Source organism: Solanum verrucosum, unplaced genomic scaffold (assembly GCF_900185275.1).
Source record: "Solanum verrucosum unplaced genomic scaffold, falcon-dt-bn FXZP01000088.1, whole genome shotgun sequence".
Taxonomy (NCBI): Eukaryota; Viridiplantae; Streptophyta; class Magnoliopsida; order Solanales; family Solanaceae; genus Solanum; species Solanum verrucosum.
In genome coordinates this window covers 1251338-1272744 of record NW_026020077.1, presented here as the reverse complement: position 1 = coordinate 1272744, position 21407 = coordinate 1251338, and the positions used below count along the sequence as shown (strand labels likewise).

Here is a 21407-nt window from a genome sequence, read left to right as displayed (position 1 = left end):
ATTGTTAAGGATAAATATGACTCAGAGTGATGAATATGATTGATGGAGTTGTTCTTTTAGTCCAAAACAACAATAAAAAAAACTATTAACTGTCAGATGCAAGGAAACCTTAGGAGTAAGATAATATATTACTGTAGCAAGAAATAATTAAAGGTAATTTGGAGGAATATTTCTATAAAATAATAATCGTCTTTAACCCTTTACTTGATGAAGCAATATTCCTACATCCATTATCAAGGCATTCAATGCTATAGTTGGTACAACATGCAATACATAATCAATATGCCAACTCTTACCATCAAAATCTCAGACAACTTTTAGAACCACTTTCAACTGTATGTATCCACTTGGAAAAATTTACCAGCATGACAAACCTTCCAATCTCTAAAATCACTAAAAAAAACCATTGCGAATTTACCCGTCCTTCCCTGGGCTTATAAGGACCCCTAATAAATCAAACCCCTTCCCTGCCTTTGGCTTCATCTGAAGAGCTTGCGCAACAGCTAATCGACCAGAACAAATGGTGAAGTTTTGATCTGGCTTCTTGAATTTTAAGGGCACGTTAGTATTGTTGGATAAATATCAGTATCCAAACTCATGTATCCCCCCCAATGAAGAATTGCTTCCACAAACACTACCCGCAAGTACACATGTCCAATCATTTCTGGGCCGTTGCCTCCAAATCAGACAAGATTTTACTCATCTCCTCATAGTAAGGCCATTTATCCTGGCTTTTCTCGTCACTCTTGTTTTCCTGTTACAGAAAGCAAAGACGTTGATAAAAGTAGGCCTTCCAAACAGAAAATGTCTGCACAAGAATTTCAACAGGATGCAGGTGAAAGGGGCGAATCTTCATCTAAAAGGAAATATATAAATATTTCATGTATAGAAATTTGTATTAGCCATCTCCGTGTACCTACAATTCAAGATATGGATAAATCTTATTTCTCTCTCTTTTTCCCCTTGAGAGGTCACAACACACCATACAAAAGGGTACATCTATCCCCCTATTTTCATTTCTATGTCCTCAGACAGAAATAATGTGATATCCTAAAAACAAGTTCTAAAAAGGATAATCAAAATGCATTGTTTATTGTAAATATTGTTTCTATGCTAATCAGCACAACCAAGTAAATGCACATATGCTCAAGGAGGAAACAAGAATCAGAAACACTCACCTCATACTTTTGAACCAAAGAAGCCCAGAGAGATTTACACTGTCCAGGACTTCGATCAACTCCAATAGAAAGTAAATTTGAAGATATCTCTTCCCATAGTGCCATTCGTCCACGAACAACTTGGAACTTGCTGTGGAGTTCCCCGCGCAACGTAATCAATTTCTTTATCTCATCATGTTTCCATCTGTTTCTCTTCAAAGGCTTGGAAGATTTCATCATAGACTGTGGAAAGCCAGAATCAATTTGAATGCTCTCTTTTCTGGACGATTCTGATTCCTCCTGTGTTGAAGCACCAAATCTACCTTTTTTAATTGATCAAGTAGTGATGATGATACAAAAGACTTTGAAGAATCATCTGATTTTACCTCAGTGGTAGAATATTCATCCAGTGAGTTTGCACTTGAAGTAGTTGCTCCATCATGCGTAAGTCTCTCAATATCCATATCATCACCTGCACGTAAAAGTTAGGGATGAAATGACAGCAAAATTTAAGCATGCATTGGATGCTTAAGATCAAATCATATCAGAAGACAAAATCAACAAGCAATTTCCGATTGAATATCTATCCACCGACTAATGAAATCGTCTTCTCCAGCAAAGAAATATAAAAGATGCTACTTTCATGATGCACAAGCATACTTTAAGCCAGCAATGGCATGCAATTTAGACAAAGAAAACATGTGAATTTTTTTCTTTGTTGGTGCTACACATGGCCTGAGAATTCCAATGTAGAGAGCAGATATCAAGCAATTGGAATTTTTATTTGGGGGACGGGGAGGGGGTCTCTTGAAGACCAAAAAGGTCAAAGTAGTAAAAACGTGTGAGGGATAGAACCAAATCTCCTACTTTTCACCCACTAAAGGGCTTCTAAATATTGGATCAACCCCTTTCAGCATTTGGCATGCACATGACAAATATTAACCAAATTCTAACACAACAAACTATATGTGACCCCTAAATATAATTCAGTTCAAATAATGTTCCAGTTCTACTCAAAATTCCTATATACCAACGGGCAACCACCCTACCCTCTAGGCTTATTGGTCCATTTTGTGAATGTCAAAAGCAATTATAGCAAGAAGATCACAACATACCAACCCGAAGATAATTACTTTGCCTAGCATCTAATCAGATTAGAAAACCACAGAATGCATTGGAAAGAATTACTGAACTATTTCATTGGAAAGAAGCATGAGAGGAACAAACCTTTCACTTGCTCAGCTGCATCATCAATTGGATAGCCATGGCCATTACCTTCTTCTGCACGTGCCCCACTTGCCTGTCTTCTTTTCTGATCTTCATCCAATACATTTCTCAGTGCTGAAATTCCAAAACCTACATGTGATTTTCCAGAAAGTTTTCCATTGATTTCATCAGCCAGGACTCCTGCAGGATTTTCAAAGGCAATGGCAATAACCTCAGGTCTTTTACTACTGTATTTCCTGACCAATTTCCTAAGAACTTCAGACACAGTTCTTTCCATGTGGGACAATGGGCAATTCAATGGACAGCTTGAAAGTGAAGCATGTGCAGCTTTATGGAGCGCATCCAGAAGTTTCCCTTTGTCAAGCCACAAGCAGCGTGTGGTTATTCTTATTTTTCCCTTCAAAGCTTTCTCTGTCATACCATCCGTAGATTGAGGACGTAGTATTTCCATACTGCATTCCAGATATCTTACACATATCAGTATCACAAGGTGGAAAAATATGTGATGCATCACAAGCTAGAGAAAATTACCTGACCACTATAATACCATCCGAAGCAATTCTAAGTCTCTCATCAATACAAAGTTCAGCAGCTGTACCAAATGCTTTGTCACCATCACTATACATCAACTGCAAAAAAAAAAAAAAAAAAACTAGTTCAGTCTAGAAAACAAGATGAAATAGTGCAGTCTTTATGTACACAATGAGAAAGTAAGAAACCTGCAACTTCTCCTTTCCTAAGGAAATGAAACCACTGGATAGAACTTTTCTGTTCCTCAAATGGGAGATTCCAAGCATCTCTCCGTTCTTGATAACCTATTCACACACAGTTACAATAACAGAGGTCACTTTAAATCAGCATCGAGAATGAACTGAAAATGCTTGACAACAATGCTTATGATACAAGACTGAATCATTCTCTCACTGCAGATAATTCCCAATGCTTGGAGCCCACTCATCCCCTTAATCATTCTTCAAGTCTATATATTCATGTATTTTTGAAAAATCATCAAAATAAATAGGATTTCACTCTTGCATCCCATAGGGGGAGGCTGGAAATTGAACCATGTGTAATAAAAGCACTCTTTGGTTGGTCAGCTTCAATCTAATTCAGGTAAATAGAATATCAGTTGAAATAGTTGAATCCTTCAATTAGAATCTTTAGACATTAGGACCATAGGTCACAGAAAAGCTAATGAAGCAGAGAATATATCTAGCTTTCCTCAAAGACTACATTTATTTTTTTGAGATAATTATCATGAGAGATTTTAACTTAGCTTTCCTCAAAGACCATATCTAGCAACAGTCTTTGTATGCAACACATTGCATATTCGACAAACTTTCCTCAAAGACTATATCTAGCTTTGGCAAAAATAGTGTTCACTGACGAGGTATAGTCTAATGGAAAGGGTCATCAATCTCTAACCATGAGGTTGGGCTTCAATTCACCAAGGAAGCAAAGTGAGAAAATCCATTATTTGACTCCTGAGGGGCTTGGTGGGGGTGACGTTTACCGATACTCAAAGAATAAGAACATATATGGGGGGAAAAACAAAAAAAGGACAATCAGCCACATTCTGGGCCTAGACCAATGAGATATCTACATCTGACCATAAAGACATGCTTTCATCATGATACAGTTCCCTAAAACTACAAGAATAGAAGAATGCCATTATGGATAAATTCAAGTATTCAAAAAGATATGCCCGCAACACACCTTAGTTCCAATGGCTACATGTCTATATAATTTGAAGGTACTTGAAGCAATAAGCATTATTAATCAAACATCCAAATAAAACCATACAACTTACAGCTGTATGCCGAATTCCAGTTGATTTCCCCAATAATTCATGCTCTTTAAGGAATAAGAGCTCGCCATGGACAGGAAGAAAATGTTGCGGCTTCACAATCCTTAGAACTTCTTCCTTCAGAACGGGATATCCATCATCAATATTGCAGCTTAGAACATTGAGCATGAAATTGAAAAAAATGGATAAATCTTTTTTTAGGAAAAACAAATATACGGAATGAGAACTGTGTCATGCTCTGGGATATAATCTGAGAAACTGGAATTCTTGAATTTTGACACAATTTCTTCTCCCTTTCTTTGTTTCTCTAAAGCAAAAAAGATGCATAAAAATAAAAGTCATTTTTCCCCTGCCCTTCCGCTTCTCTCTTCAATATGTCTTTCATCCACGGGCAACCATTTGGAACTAACAAATTTAAGTCAGCTTAGGAAAAGTTCCCACAGAACGATTCACTTACCCGTTCCTCAAAATATCCCTTTTCTTGTTACAATATGAACCAAACCTTCTTCATTTTCTTGTCACAATATACTACAACAACTACATACATAGCTTAGTACCCCAAGTGGGGTCTGCTCCAACCTGGCAGGTAGAGAAATTGTTTTTGATAGACCCCAGCTCAAGGAAAGCAAAAATGCAACATTTATGGAGACACAAGCAGTAACAATAGGAACAATCATAGGATAGTAATGAATCGATGCATAAAAAACAACAAGTAGTAAACTAAGCATGAGAAATACGGAAATAGTAAAATAATAAAAATACCAATACTAATACTACTAGCAAGAGAGACAAGACGTGAAACTATATACTACTAGCCTTCTACCCGAAACCTCGACCTCCACACCTCCTATCAAGGGTCATGTCCTAGGTAAGCTGAAGACTTGTCATATCTTGTCTGATCACCTCCCCCAAATACGTTTTTGGCCTAACTCTACCTCTCCAAATACGTTTTTGGCCTAACTCTACCTCTCCAAATACGTTTTTGGCCTAACTCTACCTATCAAGGGTCATGTCCTAGGTAAGCTGAAGATTTGTCATATCTTGTCTGACCCTCCAGTGTCAACCTCTCACACCTCCTCACTAGAGTGTCTATGCATCTCTTCTTGACATGTCTGAACCACCTCAGCCTCACCTCCCGCATTTTGTGCGCCACGGAGGCCACTTATATCTTGGCCCGAATATCTTCATTTCTGATCATATCTCTCCTAGTAAGCCTACACAGCCATCTCAACATCCTCATTTCCACAAATTTCATCTTCATGACATAAGAGTTCTTAACTAGCCAACACTTTACCTCATACAACAAAATCAATCTAACTACTACTTTGTAGAACATACTTTTACATCTTAGTGGCACCTTCTTATCACATAAGACACCAGATGCTAGCCTCCATTTCAACCACCCCGTACATATGTGATGTGTGATATCCCCGCTAATTTCCCGATTACCTAGGATAATAGGACCTAAGTACTTGAAGCTCCCTTTATTGGAGATGACTTGAGAATCCAACCTCACTTCCTCGTCAGGTACACAAGGCACATCACTAAATTTGCACTCCACGTACTATGTCTTAGTCATGCTCAACCTGAAACCTTTAGACACCAAGGTCTATCTCCATACCTCTAGCTTGTCGTTAACTCCGCTATGCATCTTATCAATCATTACAATGTCATCAACAAATAGCATGCAGCAAGGCACCTTCCCTTGAATGTGTCGTGTCAATTCATCCATTGCCAAAATAAATAAAAAGGGCTAACTTTTTTTCTTGTCACAATGTGATGAAAGAAAATGCACATGATCTGATAACCAACTTTTTTATTTTGCTTCTATTAAGTGGAAGCAAGAATGATACCCAGATCACCCTTAAGTTAGTGAATGAGAGTCAGCCAATGAAGATCTAACAGGTACAACTAGCTTCTACCAGCAAAAGGAAAAACTCAAGATAAAGTTCTCATGACTAAATGGGACTCGAGAGGTCAACAAATGAACCATTTCAATAACAGCCATTGTGATTCAGTAAGCTTGAGATTAGAGATTCACACACACACACCAAAAAAAAAGCCTTACTCCTTGCAATATAATTTTTCACTTAAAAGAAGATTTTACCAGCTCGTCACGATGAGCATGGCCGGATGTATGGAGCAGCTCATTCTTTCCCATCACTATAGTTGATCCAATATCTGATATACGGTTCAACATTTGCATCACCCGGGTATCATTACCAGGAATCACCTATAAAAAAGATTGTGTAGCTGATTATGGCAGTTCAACAATGCTATCAATTATCTTTCTGCAAACTTAAGACTTACAAAGAACACCTCAAGGAATCTTTCTCTTAAATAGTTTCAAAAGAGACAAAAAGCATTAACAAAAATCAAGAAGATATGTTCTCTTTACTATACCTGATCCCAAAAAAAAAATATTCAAGAAGATATGTTCCTAAGTATTCATCATATAAATAGGAAAGAGAAATTAAAGAAAAAAGATATTCAAAGTAACCAAATATTGACTATCCTAACTAGTTCATCATGAAAGCAAAGCAAACAGTGCAAGGATACAAATCAAGACGACATTTGCTGTCAACCTTCCTTCTATGGAAATTTATCCCAATACAACCTTATTTTGCATCTCTTCCTTGTGTTTATTTCACTTTTACTATTTTTGTTTGGTGTTGGAAGGAGTCTCAGCAGCATGATACTATTCAGCTCACAAAGTGGGAAATTTATAGTTCACATCATATAGAGTAGATGTTCTTTGCAAAGCTACTAATCAACAAAAACCACCTAATTTCATATGGCAGAGATGTTGTAAAGCAAATAATCTCTATTAGAAGTAAAGCATACAAACTCTTTACACTAAACATGCCGATCATGAGGTAGTGACAGGAAGCATGAAATGGCAACAACAAAGCACAAGAAGAGTTATCTAGGGAGAAGCTACAAACACCAAGACTAAAATTCATAGACCATCAGTACATTGGCTGAAAGGAGATGAAAAGGTTGGTAGAAGAAGACCGAGAATAAGACTCTTCACTTTGGCTGGGTATGCATGTATCAAATAGTCTCTCAATGGAATCAGAACTAAGGCATTAAAAGATTAAAGTTAATATGACAAAGTCAAGACATGGATGATGTTAATTAATTAGATACATCAGCGGATAATAGGAGTCCTGAGAATGAATTTGTCATGAACGAAAAAATTCACATTGCCAGGAGTTAAACAATACAATTTATACAGTACCTTGGCTGAATATAAAACTAGATCTTCTTTGTTTAATTTGAGTGAGTGACTACTTCCATATGAAGCAAGATTCAACGCAGCACGTGGTTCTGCCTGACACAACAGAGACTAGGTTACATATTCTGTAATTGAAGCTTGTAAAGCTGGCAGACACATCAACAATACTTACTTGAGAACCTGTTGTCACAATCAGCAAATCTTTTGGGGCATAAGCGTCAATATCTTCCACCTTTACCTGAATTAGATATGTGTACTTATGAGTGGGGAAGAATTAGAATATGAAGAGTAGATTTATAAGGAAGAAATTTAGGAAATAGGCACTGTTACAAATTGAAAATATCCTTTCCATATTTCACTAGTTGCTCTACACAGATTAGACGATGATATCATTCAAATATTTGAGTGATAATCCTCACTCAATGAATGATCAAGGTGTTTAGCTCCCTCTATCCTCAGATTGAGCAAGACATTTGACCTGGATTCTTCAACTTTAACAGAGTAGCAGATCCAAAGAGAAGACAAAATGTAATGAAGTTGTATGACAAGGAAAGGAAGGAAACTCCACCTCCCTTTCTTATCCTCCCTCCCCACCCACATCCCTGGTCCAGAAGATCAGAAAAGAAGAAAAAAGAAACAAACAAGGCTTGTTTAGCCCCCCCTTTTTTTAATAACCGTGGTAGCTGAGCCAGCTTGCGCGCATCTCGACTAATTCCACGGGATGTCTCCCACCTCCCACCAACAGGTACCAAGGCTTTTCAGCCCAACACATTTCAATTCAAGTAACTTTTGGACAGGCCAATAACCCGCCAATTTATTAACTCGGTCCATTTTGACCCACCCAAATTCAACACAACCCGTCCATTTGACACCTCTAGTGTAATCACAAAATCTCATGCAATCTATTAAGTCACACCATTGAGGAAGTGACCCCTCCACTAGAACTACTCTTTAAGGCATTAAGATGACCAAAGTGTCCTTTGCATATGATGTCAATGAATACAATTCAGGGGTGATGGTGGAAACAAAGTTAATTTCACTGCATGATAAATATTAGGTAAAATTCTGAATATCTCATCTTAATACAATTGAAATAAGAGTTTTTTTAAAATCCTCGCCTTATCTTGTATCGATTTTACACAACCCTCTACCATTTATAGTTTTTCTTATGGTTTACACATAACTATGGCATAGAAAAATATGAAAGTCGAGACTGTAAGCTTAACAGTCTTGTACAATTGTGCATGTTAAATAGCATATCAGGTTCTTTGCAAGAAGATAAGGTATGTCCTCCAGTCATAGGAGACCTTGACAACTTAGGCCATTACCAGAGTTGATGGGTCGATTGGTGCCTTCCCATCTTTCCATGCAGCGTCAAGATACGTCCTCAAAGACATGCCAACAAATACCTATTAAACAATCATGTTATAATCTGAATCTGGGAAACAGAAAAGATAGTCTAAACAACACTAAAAGATCATGAGAACATGTGGAGAAGATTTAATTAACAGAGATGAGAGACTGTATACCAGCTTTCTGCCGGTCAAGTCAGCTGCAGCTTTCACACTGCCAAGACGATGAATGTTAGATGCAAACTGGGTAGTGATAACCCTTCCTTTGGCAGCTGAAATGCGCCTCAGCAACGAATCTGCAACTACAGTTTCACTGAGTGTCCTTCCAGGGGAAAGGACATTTGTTGAATCACTCATCATCTGGAAAAAAAAATACTCATCAATAATTTCTTTTAGGTTTGCTTCAATGAGAAACATATCCTCCATTTTTTCGTCCATGAAGTTAAACTTAATAGAATGATGAAAAAATAAATAGAGGTGTATGCACATAAAGCAAATCCATATAGGATTAAAGATAAATTGGATATCCACTGCTGTCCCTGGAAAAAAAGATCCAACAACATATGCAAAAAAATGTACATGTACGCAAACTTGAGAATAAGAGATTTATAAACTCAAACATTATCATAGTTAAGAACGACATAACAAATTATGCATGAGAGACAGGAGAGATGATTGCAACTCAAGAATGTAACAAGGGGTGAAAGTAACACTATATTTGAGGCAAGCTATGAAATAATTTCCAGTTATGAAGCAAAGAACAAGTACAATCAAGAGACATAGAGTGCTATATGCATCACATGTTCAAAGTATATATACCAAAATATAAAATAAAAGACCCTTTTTTCTACATAAGACGTATTGTTTATAGCACAGGAAAGTTACAATTACGAAACTGTGGTGTTAATCTTATTCAAGAGGATTCTTCAACATTTTTAGGCAAATCTGCATGTAAAGAGAGAGAGAGAGAGAGAGAGAGAGAGAGAGAGAGACTGAGCTCAGAGCACGGTGGGAGAATATACATCATAGATATGCATGTATACACTCAATAAAAGAACCTAATTAAATCATCCAAAAATAACACATAATATACAGCTGAATATTAAAAGGAAAAATGAAGGAGTTCACAGAAGATGTATCTAAGGATGTACATTTCATCTAACTGAATAGCAGTTGCAGTTTACTACTACATAAAGCAAATAGTAATTCATTTGCCGACCATACACTCTTCAAGCCCCTCAATATGTATAACTTCACACATTATTTCAACAGGTTGAACTGAGTCATTCTAAAAGTAATACGTCTAATTGAAAAAAAGTAAATTCCTTAATAAGATACTATCCGTACCAAAGTAACACCTTCTTTTGAAAGTTCCTCAAGGGCCTCGCGGTCAAAAACCTTTCCATCGAGTGGTGACTCATCTATCTGTAAAATACAGAATACTCATAATGCTACCAATTAAAAAAGAATACTCATAGGGTAAGATACAGATCATAAATCTAAACATTTTTATGGATGACTTATAAGGACACAGTGTAATACCTTCCAGTCACCTGTATGGAGGATGGTACCATCAGAACAACGTAATACTATTCCACTACAATCTGGAATAGAATGGGTAACCGTTATAGGTTCTACCTCAAAGGGCCCAGCCGTAAATTTCCTTCTTGTTTTAAATACCTTAAGCCTAGATGGAACAAATATCCCAAACTCCTTCAGTCGCTTCTTAATTAGCTGATTACAAAACAATAGAGATACTTAGTTCAATATAAATTGACATGTAACACTGTTGAAAAGTTAACAGCAAAGAATATGATGTTCCAATAAATAAGTATGCAACAGTAGCCAGTAGGTATTGGTGTCTCAATTTGTGTGTATGGGTTTTGGATCATGCTCCAACAAAATTGAATAAGCTTTGCAGGCAGAGCCTATGAGATAGTATACCAACGACTAGACTTTGTTTATTTTTAGAAACGGACCACTTCACCTTGTCCATTTTAATAACAATAAGAAATCCATCCAACCACTTATAGGAAGGAGAAAGGAAAAGAAGAAAAGAGAAAAGAACAGAAAGGAAATTAAAGAAGAAGATCAGACGGCTGAAGAAAGATGAAACAAAGCCAAAGGTAGAGAGAGAGAGACCAAGGATAACAAATATAATAGTCAATAGATGAAGGAATTTCACTTTTTCTATTCGATGAGGATAAAAATGGAAGACAAATGAATGCAAGACTGAAAAGACGAAAATTCAAGTAATTTCAGATTTGCCTTTGCTTGGTAGGAGAGAGAAGACGAAAATTTTAGTTCTGTTACTGTATCTCAAGGATAAGCAGATACAGTGTGCTTTCAACCATTTCTCAAAGAACAGGTTTCCACTTCAATTTTAGATCTTCTCCTTTCTTCTTTTGAGATAGAAGGCAGATTATGGTTTTATGAATTTAGGCTTCAAAATACCACATATCCTTGTGAACATAGGATTACTATATAACCAAAAGCAGTCAAAAAAAAACTCATAGGATCTTAACAAACCTCCATTGTAAACGACGATGCAAAAATCGGTGTATGAGAATCCAGAGCAGGAATTACCTGTTAGGATAACAGATGTCAAGGCAACATAAACTGAGAAAAACACACAAGCATATTTGGCAATTAAACAAGAGGAACTGGAACACCAAGAAATACACTCCATGCATCAGAAAAGGCTAACACCAAACAATCCATAAAGGGGCATGGTATGGTAAGGATGAGAAAATTCTTACTGAACCTATCAAATAAAGGACCTCAGAAACATGACCTATAGACAGCAGGATAAGTTCTGTATGACATACATTAGTTGCTTAGAAAATGTTAGAAGTATGATTCTCTAAATCGATTGTGAGTACATTGTCCCTGAACCGAATTTGCAAATATATTTCCATCAGTACACATAAAAATATGAATAGATTAGAATAGAAACTTTACCCACGGCAGCGCACCAATGTGGTCTTCATGTCCATGGGTTATAATAACTGCTTCAATTTTGTGGCTCCATTTCTTAATAAATGTTGTATCAGGAATAATCTTCTGGACACCAGGCTCGTCATAGCTGGAGAGGGCATCCAATAAGATCCCAAGTCAGTCAATGACAAAGAAATACGGACAATGTAACTAAATTCAAAGCCTAACACAGCTAGTACCATCTAAGGAAAGAAATTCTTTAGATAACTTATCATCCTTAGTAGGAACTTTTAACTTATAAATAAAAGTTTAGAGGAGCTTTCAGTAGGAAAAGATGACAGGACCCCTGGACCTCCACCATTAGATTAATGCCTAAAACAGAAAGAGTAATCAAAGAATATTCATTAAAGGCAGATTCTGCAAAAGTTTCTACACAGCAATATCATTGTTAAAAAGTTGCACGAATGGCCAGTTTGTAACACCTACCCTGGGAACATTATTCCAGCATCAATAAGAATATAACGATCATAATTTCCAACAAGCATGCAATTCATCCCAATTTCTCCCAGACCACCAATAGGAAGAACACGTAAAGGTGGGCCATCAGACCCTTCATAGAATTGTTCCATCCTTCGTTGGACAGAATCATCGATGCTTCTTCCAGCGCCCTCCAATTTATCAGGTCTTTTACGAGGACCTTTTGATCCGCGTACACCTGAAATGACACCAACTTTCAGCAATAAATAGAATAACCAACTTTCAACAAAGTTCTTCCCAACAGCAGCTTCAAGAAAGCAATGGGATGTAACAACTAAGAAGCAAGGAACATCTCCGAGCTAAATTATTTTACATTAATACTGCTCATAGTGTGTATGTGTGACTCTTACATACACGTAAGCATACAATTTACTCACAGGTAATGCAAGAAAAGATACAATATATGTTTGTAAGTGTATTCATAAACTTTAACAACAAAACCAACTATAGCAGTAAGGGACTTCATGGCATACTGTGAAAATCAAGGATAACATTACAGTGTAATATTAAGTCAATCTCAAACACGATACGAACTGCAACCAGTAACTGGAACCAATTCAATAATGTTTATTATATACGAGGCAACAATTTACCCACTAAAAATAGCTAAGCATTTAAATTGCGATTACTTCATTTCCTTTGTAGTAGTTTTATTCACTCGGGAAATCATTGTTTCATCAAAGTGAACAGATTACTTTCCCATACTCCAAAACTTCTCATTGCATTACTTCACTCTTATCATTATTCATTGCTTCAATTCGAAAACAAACCAAAAAAAAAAAAAGGAAGGCAAAGTAAAAACGCCACGTACCTATAGAAGAAGTAGATGGAGTATAGCAAGAAATAAAGTGTTTTCTAGGGTTTAGCTGGTGGCATAGTTTGTACGGACAGAGTGAAATAGCACTGAAAGCGGCGGCCATTTGGATGAATGCTCCGGCACTGGTTACTCCTAACTACTGTTGAAGGTATAGGAATGGCTGTTTATAGGTAACAGAGAAAGATATGGAGGAATTCGAGAGCTTATTGCTCCGGCAACTGCTGAGGGTTTAAGGAGGAGGAGCGGGAAATGGAGAGTTTGGTTAGCAGAGAGAGATAAAGGGGAAGATGATTTTGTTTGCTGAAAGATAGAATGTGACCGTAAAAATATCTTTCTTATCGGTTTGGCTTTCGCTTAATAGGAAAATTGAAAAGATTAGAGGGATGATGGAAGGCACGTGACTACGCAAATTTTATTTGAGAAAAATAAACAAGTAAATGCATAAGTAATTGATCAATGTTGGTTTACTTGGAGCATGTGTGTGGCTTGAAGGTTCAAATAGAGGAAATACTATTGATAATCTTGACGAGTTGGGTTTGCAAGGGGGCAATATAAATTAAAAAAAATGTACTATATATATTGTTTGTAATTACAATTTAACTAGTTTCACATTTTTTAACATATAAATGCGGAAGTAAACGATTAATTACGAATTCACCAAAACTAAGTTGTTTTTAGTTCAAATTGTATTTATATGAAGAAATTCACAACATATGTATAGAAGTTTCAAAATTCAATATTAACATCTGTAATTTTTATTCATATAGTTCAAATTATGACTTCGCTCTAGTATTGAGATTCAGTCACATTCATACTAACATACATCTAAATGGTACAAGTACGATGTCTATAGATTATTGAAGTTGCACATGGTAAATATCACTCTAGTGTAATAGCCTACAAACAATACATAAGAGGTAAACCGCACTAGACAAGTCTTGTGTGATTATTTCAACTGAAAAAGCATGCAATAGATTTCGAACCTAAGAACCCCAAGATCCCTACTCAACCAACTCAATCACCCACTTTGGCTTAGTAAAAAACTTCTTCTGTTACAAAAGAAAAGCATTTATGTGCCTACAGAGCTTGTCTTGGTATGAGCTGTTATAAGAAATTTCCTATTTCAGCATACATCTAATAAATCACCATAAAGTCAATAATGGCTAACTAGAAAATGTTGAGTAGCTGTGAATTCTACTCCAGCCATTAACAACCAAAGCATTTGGCCATTTCCAACATAATTACAACGACGCCAGATACTAACCCTAGTAGGAATTTTACCAGTTTTGAAAAAGAAAAAGAAAAAGTAACCATTTGCATCGCAATAGTTAATTCCTCTTTATCCTTTTCTTAGGGTGCAATTGACAAATCCCAAACATTCAAGCCCTGCTCAAATACAATACAATAAGCTCTTTCACTATCAGCAGAAGTAGATTATTAGAATGCTTCTACATAAGATACCCTAGTTTATGTCGGACATCCTTTGTCTAAAAAATGGCCCGACAAGTCCTATTTTCTTGCAGAATGGTCAGCACCAGAAGCATGATTGCGGTTCAAGTAGCGGACGACCGCGTCTTCAGTCCTATAAGGTTCACAGAAAGTAGATTAGATGATCTGAAAAGCTTATGAGGTACAAATACATATAGATTATCTTAGACAGATCAAACAAGACACTTTCGAACATAAATTATAATGATTGTGAACAGATGGAGATCATGTTTTTAGCTGGCTGCATTCTGATTAAAAAATCTTCATCTGTTAGATCAGAGATGTTCCCAGCATTAAGATAACATGATAACATTATATTTTTTTGAGAAAAGACATAAAGTGACACCTGAAGTTGTCTCGAATTTTCAAAAAGGCACCTTAACCATGCCGGCATCCTATTACCCCACAAAAGTATTCAAGACCGTTTAAAATAGACCATTTTGACTCGTTTACTCCCAATGTTTGTTTTCACGCAGATGAAGCGCGTGAATGAAACTTTGCTTCCAAAAACAAATTAAAAAGCGCCACATGTCAGTTCTTTCTCTATTATTTAATTACTTCCTCTTTTGATCCTAAGTCAAACGCGCTAATCCACTGCGCTATGCTGTCTTAAAAAAATCATCTCTTTTGAACGAAATCACCCCAAAAAGGTAAGAACTTTCTAACAACTTGTTAATTTTCAGTCGTTCAGGGAATACTCCCCACGTCCTAACATACCTAATACTGAAAGCCCATTCAAAATGGACAGGAGAATCATAATCGGGGTCTGGCAACGGAGCTCCGGCGAAATTTTCAAGCAACGAGCAATGTCAAAATGAGCACCAGAATGAACTTAACACAACACAACAAAAAGGCCCAATTGGTAAGCTTCCTAACAATTTGAATTTGCAAATTAGGGAAGTCTCAGGTGAAGGAATTCAAGTTCAATTTGCAAGCTCAACGTTTTGGGTCGGGTTAACCCCGCGTTTTGTTAATAGTTAAATTAAATTAATTAATTAAAAGGAGGTGTGCATCACACACATTCAAATTCTAGGATTGATGAGAAAACGGGTCAAAATGGTCTATTTACAAAGGTATTTAATACTTTTGTGGGGTAACAGGCCGCCCGCATAGTTAAGGTGTTTTTTTAAAAATTCGAGACAACTTCAGGTGTTACTTTATGTCTTTACTCTATTTTTTTTTTCCTTCTGGCGGATATAGTGACCATAATATTGAACAAAAAGAATATCATTATACAGCATTGTGAACACAGGGAAGTTAAAGGCCAACTAATAAATAATTAGGATACTTAGGAAAGAAGCTTACCAAGTCTGATTGTAGAATTCAGAACGTCTCTCCATTTCTGAATCACGGGTCGAATCATCAGAAATAAGCTTAAGATCCCTAGCTTGAGATGCAACTAATGCATTAACAAAATCGGTAGGTGACTGACTAAATCCCAGGAAGAAAGCTCGCCTTCTTTGATGTTCATGGATTTTCTTTATAGCGGTGGAAATAGTTTCATCATATGCATCAATATCCTTGTTCTTCTCTAAATCAGATAAGAATGTGGACAATTCCTTCTGCAATGTGAAGGGAACATCAACCAGTACATCATAACAAGTGTTCCCAGCTGGGTTACTTCCAGATAGCTTAATCCTGTGCTCCAGGTGAATAGGTTGAGGGGCAGTCAGATGCGGATTAATCTTTTGGGGAACCAGGGAAAATTTCAACTTTTCATCTCCAAAAATCTTCCTTAGAGAAGGATCACAAGTGAATGAGGAGGTGTCATGGGATATCTGTAGCTTCTTAGTTTTTATGTAGTACCACAGAGCAGCTAAAACTCTAGCTCGTGTCTCAACCTCAATACCAAGAACTTCCTGCAAAGCTGGCGATAGTTTAAATTTCTCAGGCATATAATTCATCTCCAGTCTGATGATTGCAGTAAGCTCCTTATCCCCTTTTCTCTTAATCTCAAAACCCTCATGAAGGGCTGGTGATCGAGAACTATCCCACAAAATTACATGGTTATCAGGATATAGACTCTGATCCAAGTAAACAGTAACTTTCTTGAAGAAAGATGAAAACTTGGGGCAAGCAACACTAAATTTCTGCTCCTTTTCAGATGCTAGAGGACCCGGCCCACCTCCCAAGATCCTTCCAATAATCTTAAGAGACCATGAAGCTGGCTCATCAGAATCGCTGTTCGGATTAGCTGGTGTCTGATTAGCGAAAGTATTGAATACATAAATTCTGAGAGTTTTCTGGAAACGCGGAGGACTCTTAAGGGATTCCAACATGTCAATCTTCTTTCTAGAAAGAACAGCATCTACACGACCCTCGATTTCAAGCAACTGAGAGTAAAGTGCTGACTCGGGCAAACTCGCAGCCACCTTATCGGGTATAAACCTGTCAGAAACTTTTCGCTTTTTCCTACGCACAGCAGGGGTTAATTCCATTGTCTTTAAAGGAGAAGCAGTTGCTTGACCATGGTTAGATGAACCACCAGTCCGAGAAGGTGGTCTATGGAGCACTTTTCTTGCACCCCCAGAAGCTGTATTGGGTGTAGAAGCAGCAGGGGATGAGACACCAGCATTGGTATTAACCCCTGAAGTGATGAAATGGCTAAAGGCCTGAGCTTGACCTTGAAATGGGGCATGAGATCGTGATTCAGATAACTGAAAATGGCCAGGGAAATGTGAACCACGTTGTGCTGGTGACTGGGAAAAGTGACGAGCAGCTGGTTGATTATGGTTTATCGGCATAGATTGAGGAATTTGCATTGGAACTGAGGTTCCTAAACTAACATTCTTGACTGGATTATTGTTATTCATAGCGAATTTCTACTTAACAAAAGCTGCAAACCAGAATGCGAGATCCTAGCAAAATTAGGGTTCCTTTTCAAGTATTACAAGAGAGGTCTTCATAAAAATTACACAAAACACAAAAGGAGGAAGAGGAGAACCTGAAATAGAACTATACCGGAAAAAGAAGAAACCGGGAGGAGTTCGCCGGAGAAAGAGACGGAAGAAGCAAGTTCGCGGCGGAGGGAGAGCGGTAACCGGTGGTCGTTCACTGAACTTGGCCCAAGTACTGCAAGAGCAGCTAAAATAAATAAACTCACTTTTTGGCCCACAACACGGCCCCAAGTTTGTATAATTACATTTCGTAGTTATTGACATATATAATTTCCATTTATTATATACTCATATTGTTTAACTAGATAATGTTGTCCGTGCTATGCACGGACCCAATAATATAAATGGTATGTTTTGAGGCTAATAATTGAATTTTTGAAGTGATTGTTTGCGTGGATAAAGAAATAAGTTTTTTTATCACAAACTTGTACTTTCTTTTACGGTATTTAAGGCATAATAAGACTACCCACATACAACATTTTTGAAATATTTTATGTTGTCAATTATCATGATTTATAGTATTTTTACGATAGATTCACTTCAAGAATCAGTGGATTTTTTTGTATTTTTTTCAAAACATATTTTATATTGTCAATTATCATGATTTATAGTATTTTTACGCAATTTTTAAATAAAATAATAATAAAGAATAAGACAAATAAATTAAAATGAACTCAATATATGTTATTTTTGTTGTCTCAATTTATGTGACACAAATGAAATTTGGAGAGTCATCCAAATTTTCATATTTTTTTTAAAAATGTTTTAAGTTATTAATTATTGTGATTTATAATATTTTTATGTAACTTTCAAATAACGTACATTACTAGTCACTTTGTCCTAATTTATGTGATATGGATAAAATTACAAAATTAACCTTTTTAAAATGTCTTTCAGATATTTTAAGTTGTTAATTATTATTATTTATAATACTTTTTTGGTAATTTTAAAATGATATGTGTTATTTTTCTGTCCCAATATATGTGAGTCTGATAGAATTCTGAGAGTCAACGTATTTTATTATATAGCTTTTAAATATTTTAAATTGATAATTACTGTAATTTTTAATGTTTTTTAAGTCATTTGTAAATGATATATGTTGCTTCCTTGATTGGGACTTTTCCATTTGTGACACACACACACACATATATATATATATATATATATATATTTGGTGCCCGTGCCAGCACTGGCCCAATAATTTATTTTATTTTTTAAAATTTATGTGATATAAATGGAATTTGAAGATCAGTCGATTTTTTATATGTTTTCTTAAAAATATATTTGAAGTTATTAAATTGTTGTGATTTATAGTATTTTTGCGTTAGTTTTGAATAATATAGGTTACTCATGTTTCAATTCACGTGAATAATCATAAATATTTTCAGTTGTTAATTTATTGTGAATTCTAGAAATTTTGACGTTATTTTCAAATAGTACATGTTACTTATTCTATTCCAATTAGTCAACCAAATTTCTTATATGATTTAAAAATATTTTTAATTGCTAATTATTGTGATTTATAGCATCTTTTATGTAACTTTTAATAATATATAATTTGTTCAAATTCATATGACAATGATAAGATTTTAAGAGTCAACGCAATAAAAATTTTAATTTTTTAAAAAGTTGTACCTCTAATATATTTTGTAGCTAAAATATACTCTCTCCATCCACTTGTATTTGTCATGTTGCGCTTTTTGAAAGTCCATTTGACTAATTTTCAAAGTTAAATCAGATTGTATTAATTTGATATTTTAAAAAAAATTAAATATGCAAAATCTATACAAAAAGTACTATAAATTGTAATTTTTTGCCTATGAATATGATGAAAAAACACATTGTAAAATATTAGTTAAAATTCTTATAGTTTGACTCTAAAAAGGAAATCATAACAATTAAAAGTGCATAGAGAGAGTAATAAATAGGTAATTAAATTTCAAGAAGTTTAAAATAAAAGGTTGAAAAAAAGAATAAGATAGACAACATATATTGAAAATTGAAAACATATAAATAATAAATGGGCTCAAATGAGGTCAAACTTTTCGGCTAATAAAGTAGTAGGTAATTAATGGTGTTAAATTGTCCAATAATATAAATTTTAAAGGTACAACCATAAAAGAAGAATGTACAACACTATTAAGCACATATCATCCAACACTTGTCATATGCTAAGTAGTAGATATTCCCACTTATTATATATAGTAATATATTAACGTTACAATTTAAAATAAAGAATACGATATTTAATGTAGGACTTGGAATGGTCAAATTTAAAACACTCAGAATGGGGATCCAGTAAGGTAAACATTGGTAAAATAGAAAAGACTCAACCAATGTAATGCAAGTGAAAGCATAAACGATAATATTTATACAGGCATATATTCAGAGATATTAAAAAAAAAAAAACTTAATACTAATAAGTTGAGTTTCTGCACTAACAATATTTTTAACAACTACACTACAAATTCAATAAGACGTGACTTAATTGGGGTACTTCAGATTTACATGCAGCACGAGCTATTTACATAGTATTAACATATATACATCACACTTAATACACTTTACAAACACCCCTACCCCCACCCCCACCCCCCAAAAGAAAATATCGCACATACAATTGATATGCATATGTAATAAATTTGAATTTTTAAATGTATGCATCATGTATGTACGAGAAATGAACTTCTGATACATGTTACTGGAATATACTTCTTTTTTTTTTGTTTTAAATTGTATTTCAATGAATGCATCATTGTTGATTGTTCATATAGGGATATAATTGAACTCATATGAATATTTTTTTGAGTATATACAATCGCGATAGATATATGAACAAGTTGATTGTTGTTACAATTATGTAGCATGGTTTTGATTTTTCATTTTTAAACTTGCGCATTTCTTTGAAAAAATCACTTCAAACCTGCACCAATCTAATTCGAGATATGAACTCCTGATGATATATCCTCATTCAAAACGACACCCCTTAAAAACCATTAATAAAATGAAATTTCATAACTTGAATTTAAACTTCAAAGCTCTCCCATAAATATTAATAAAGTTTCTTTTGGAACTCTTGCGAAGGAAAAAAAAAAAAAAAGAGAAGAAGAGACCATTAAATAGAAAAAATAGTCATCAAGGGTTTAAATATGAAATTTTTTTGTGAATTTCTTCAGATTCAGATTTTTTGAATCTCTTCAGATCAAATCTTGAGGATTTCTTCGTTTCCAAATGGAACGAGAGCAAAGAAAGAAAGAAATGCAAGAGGTTTTTACTACAAAATATACATAGTGGATACAAATTGTATTTATTTTTAAAATGTATTTATATATAATAAATAGAGTGTACAAAATATGTATTTATATATAATAAATAGAGTGTACAAGTTAGTTATACCATCTGAACTTTTATTTTATATAAAAAACAAAAACAAATAAGAGTATTTCTTTTTACGCATCCATTAAGGTCTTGGAGAAAAAGTAATTCTAGCTTATTCATGCAAATATTCCTTTATACACCACCATTCAGATCTTATTCTTATTTATATAAAAAAAAACTGTATAAATATAACGTCATATTTAAATTAAATATTTGACAACTTATATGTTTTAGATCAAATTCTAACGTTTTCTATTCATAAATAAATTGCAACATAAATTTTAAAAAGAACCATATACTAAACATATGTACCAAAAAGAACTTGTTAAGAAATGCATAAATAGAAAGGGAGATGGTTCAATCTTAAGGTTTTTTAGTTCTTACCCTCTTAAAACTATGAGTTCATAATATATTACTAGTAACTTTTCACATTTTTCTAAGATTTGTATCGAAAACGTTGGATGCAGCCTAATATTTACTTTCTTCATCCGGTACATAAAAGTGTAGTTTTCTTTAACAAAATGTATCTTGTAAAATTAAATATATATGATATCAGATGGGAGGTAATACAT

General features: G+C 35.0%; 2 protein-coding genes across 3 annotated transcripts; both read right to left on the bottom strand.

The window, feature by feature from the left end:
• Window positions 1-194: 194 nt before the first annotated feature.
• Window positions 195-13378, bottom strand: LOC125824002 (ribonuclease J). Of its 2 annotated transcripts, none has more exons than XM_049503362.1 (18): window positions 13067-13378; window positions 12205-12433; window positions 11743-11866; window positions 11311-11367; window positions 10324-10515; window positions 10129-10206; window positions 8959-9141; window positions 8758-8838; window positions 7602-7667; window positions 7433-7525; window positions 6299-6424; window positions 4195-4308; window positions 3104-3199; window positions 2916-3013; window positions 2385-2836; window positions 1544-1629; window positions 1179-1457; window positions 195-754 (listed from the first exon to the last, which is right to left on the bottom strand). In XM_049503362.1, the coding sequence occupies exons 1-18, from the start codon at window positions 13173-13175 to the stop codon at window positions 659-661; spliced, it is 2559 nt and encodes an 852-aa protein (XP_049359319.1). In that variant the 5' UTR covers window positions 13176-13378; the 3' UTR covers window positions 195-658. The 2 variants fall into 2 exon arrangements, 1 of the variants encoding a protein (XP_049359319.1); XR_007442749.1 differs by having other exon boundaries at window positions 447-754; window positions 1179-1476; window positions 13067-13325.
• An 844-nt stretch (window positions 13379-14222) lies between these two features.
• LOC125824081 (SWI/SNF complex component SNF12 homolog) lies at window positions 14223-17464 on the bottom strand. Its single transcript, XM_049503430.1, has 2 exons — window positions 15866-17464; window positions 14223-14654 (listed from the first exon to the last, which is right to left on the bottom strand). The coding sequence occupies exons 1-2, from the start codon at window positions 17371-17373 to the stop codon at window positions 14582-14584; spliced, it is 1581 nt and encodes a 526-aa protein (XP_049359387.1). The 5' UTR covers window positions 17374-17464; the 3' UTR covers window positions 14223-14581.
• Between the last annotated feature and the right edge of the window lie 3943 nt (window positions 17465-21407).

Excerpts from the sequence above, each read along its gene's own strand:
- LOC125824002 (XM_049503362.1), bottom strand. The coding sequence starts at position 13,175 with ATGGCCGCCGCTTTCAGTGCTATTTCACTCTGTCCGTACAAACTATGC. Across the intron at positions 11,368-11,742 it reads ACATTGGTGCGCTGCCGTGG|GTAATTCCTGCTCTGGATTC; the intron begins GTAAAGTTTCTA and ends TTATCCTAACAG. Across the intron at positions 10,207-10,323 it reads TCCATACAGGTGACTGGAAG|ATAGATGAGTCACCACTCGA; the intron begins GTATTACACTGT and ends TGTATTTTACAG.
- LOC125824081 (XM_049503430.1), bottom strand. The coding sequence starts at position 17,373 with ATGAATAACAATAATCCAGTCAAGAATGTTAGTTTAGGAACCTCAGTT. Across the intron at positions 14,655-15,865 it reads GAATTCTACAATCAGACTTG|GACTGAAGACGCGGTCGTCC; the intron begins GTAAGCTTCTTT and ends TGAACCTTATAG.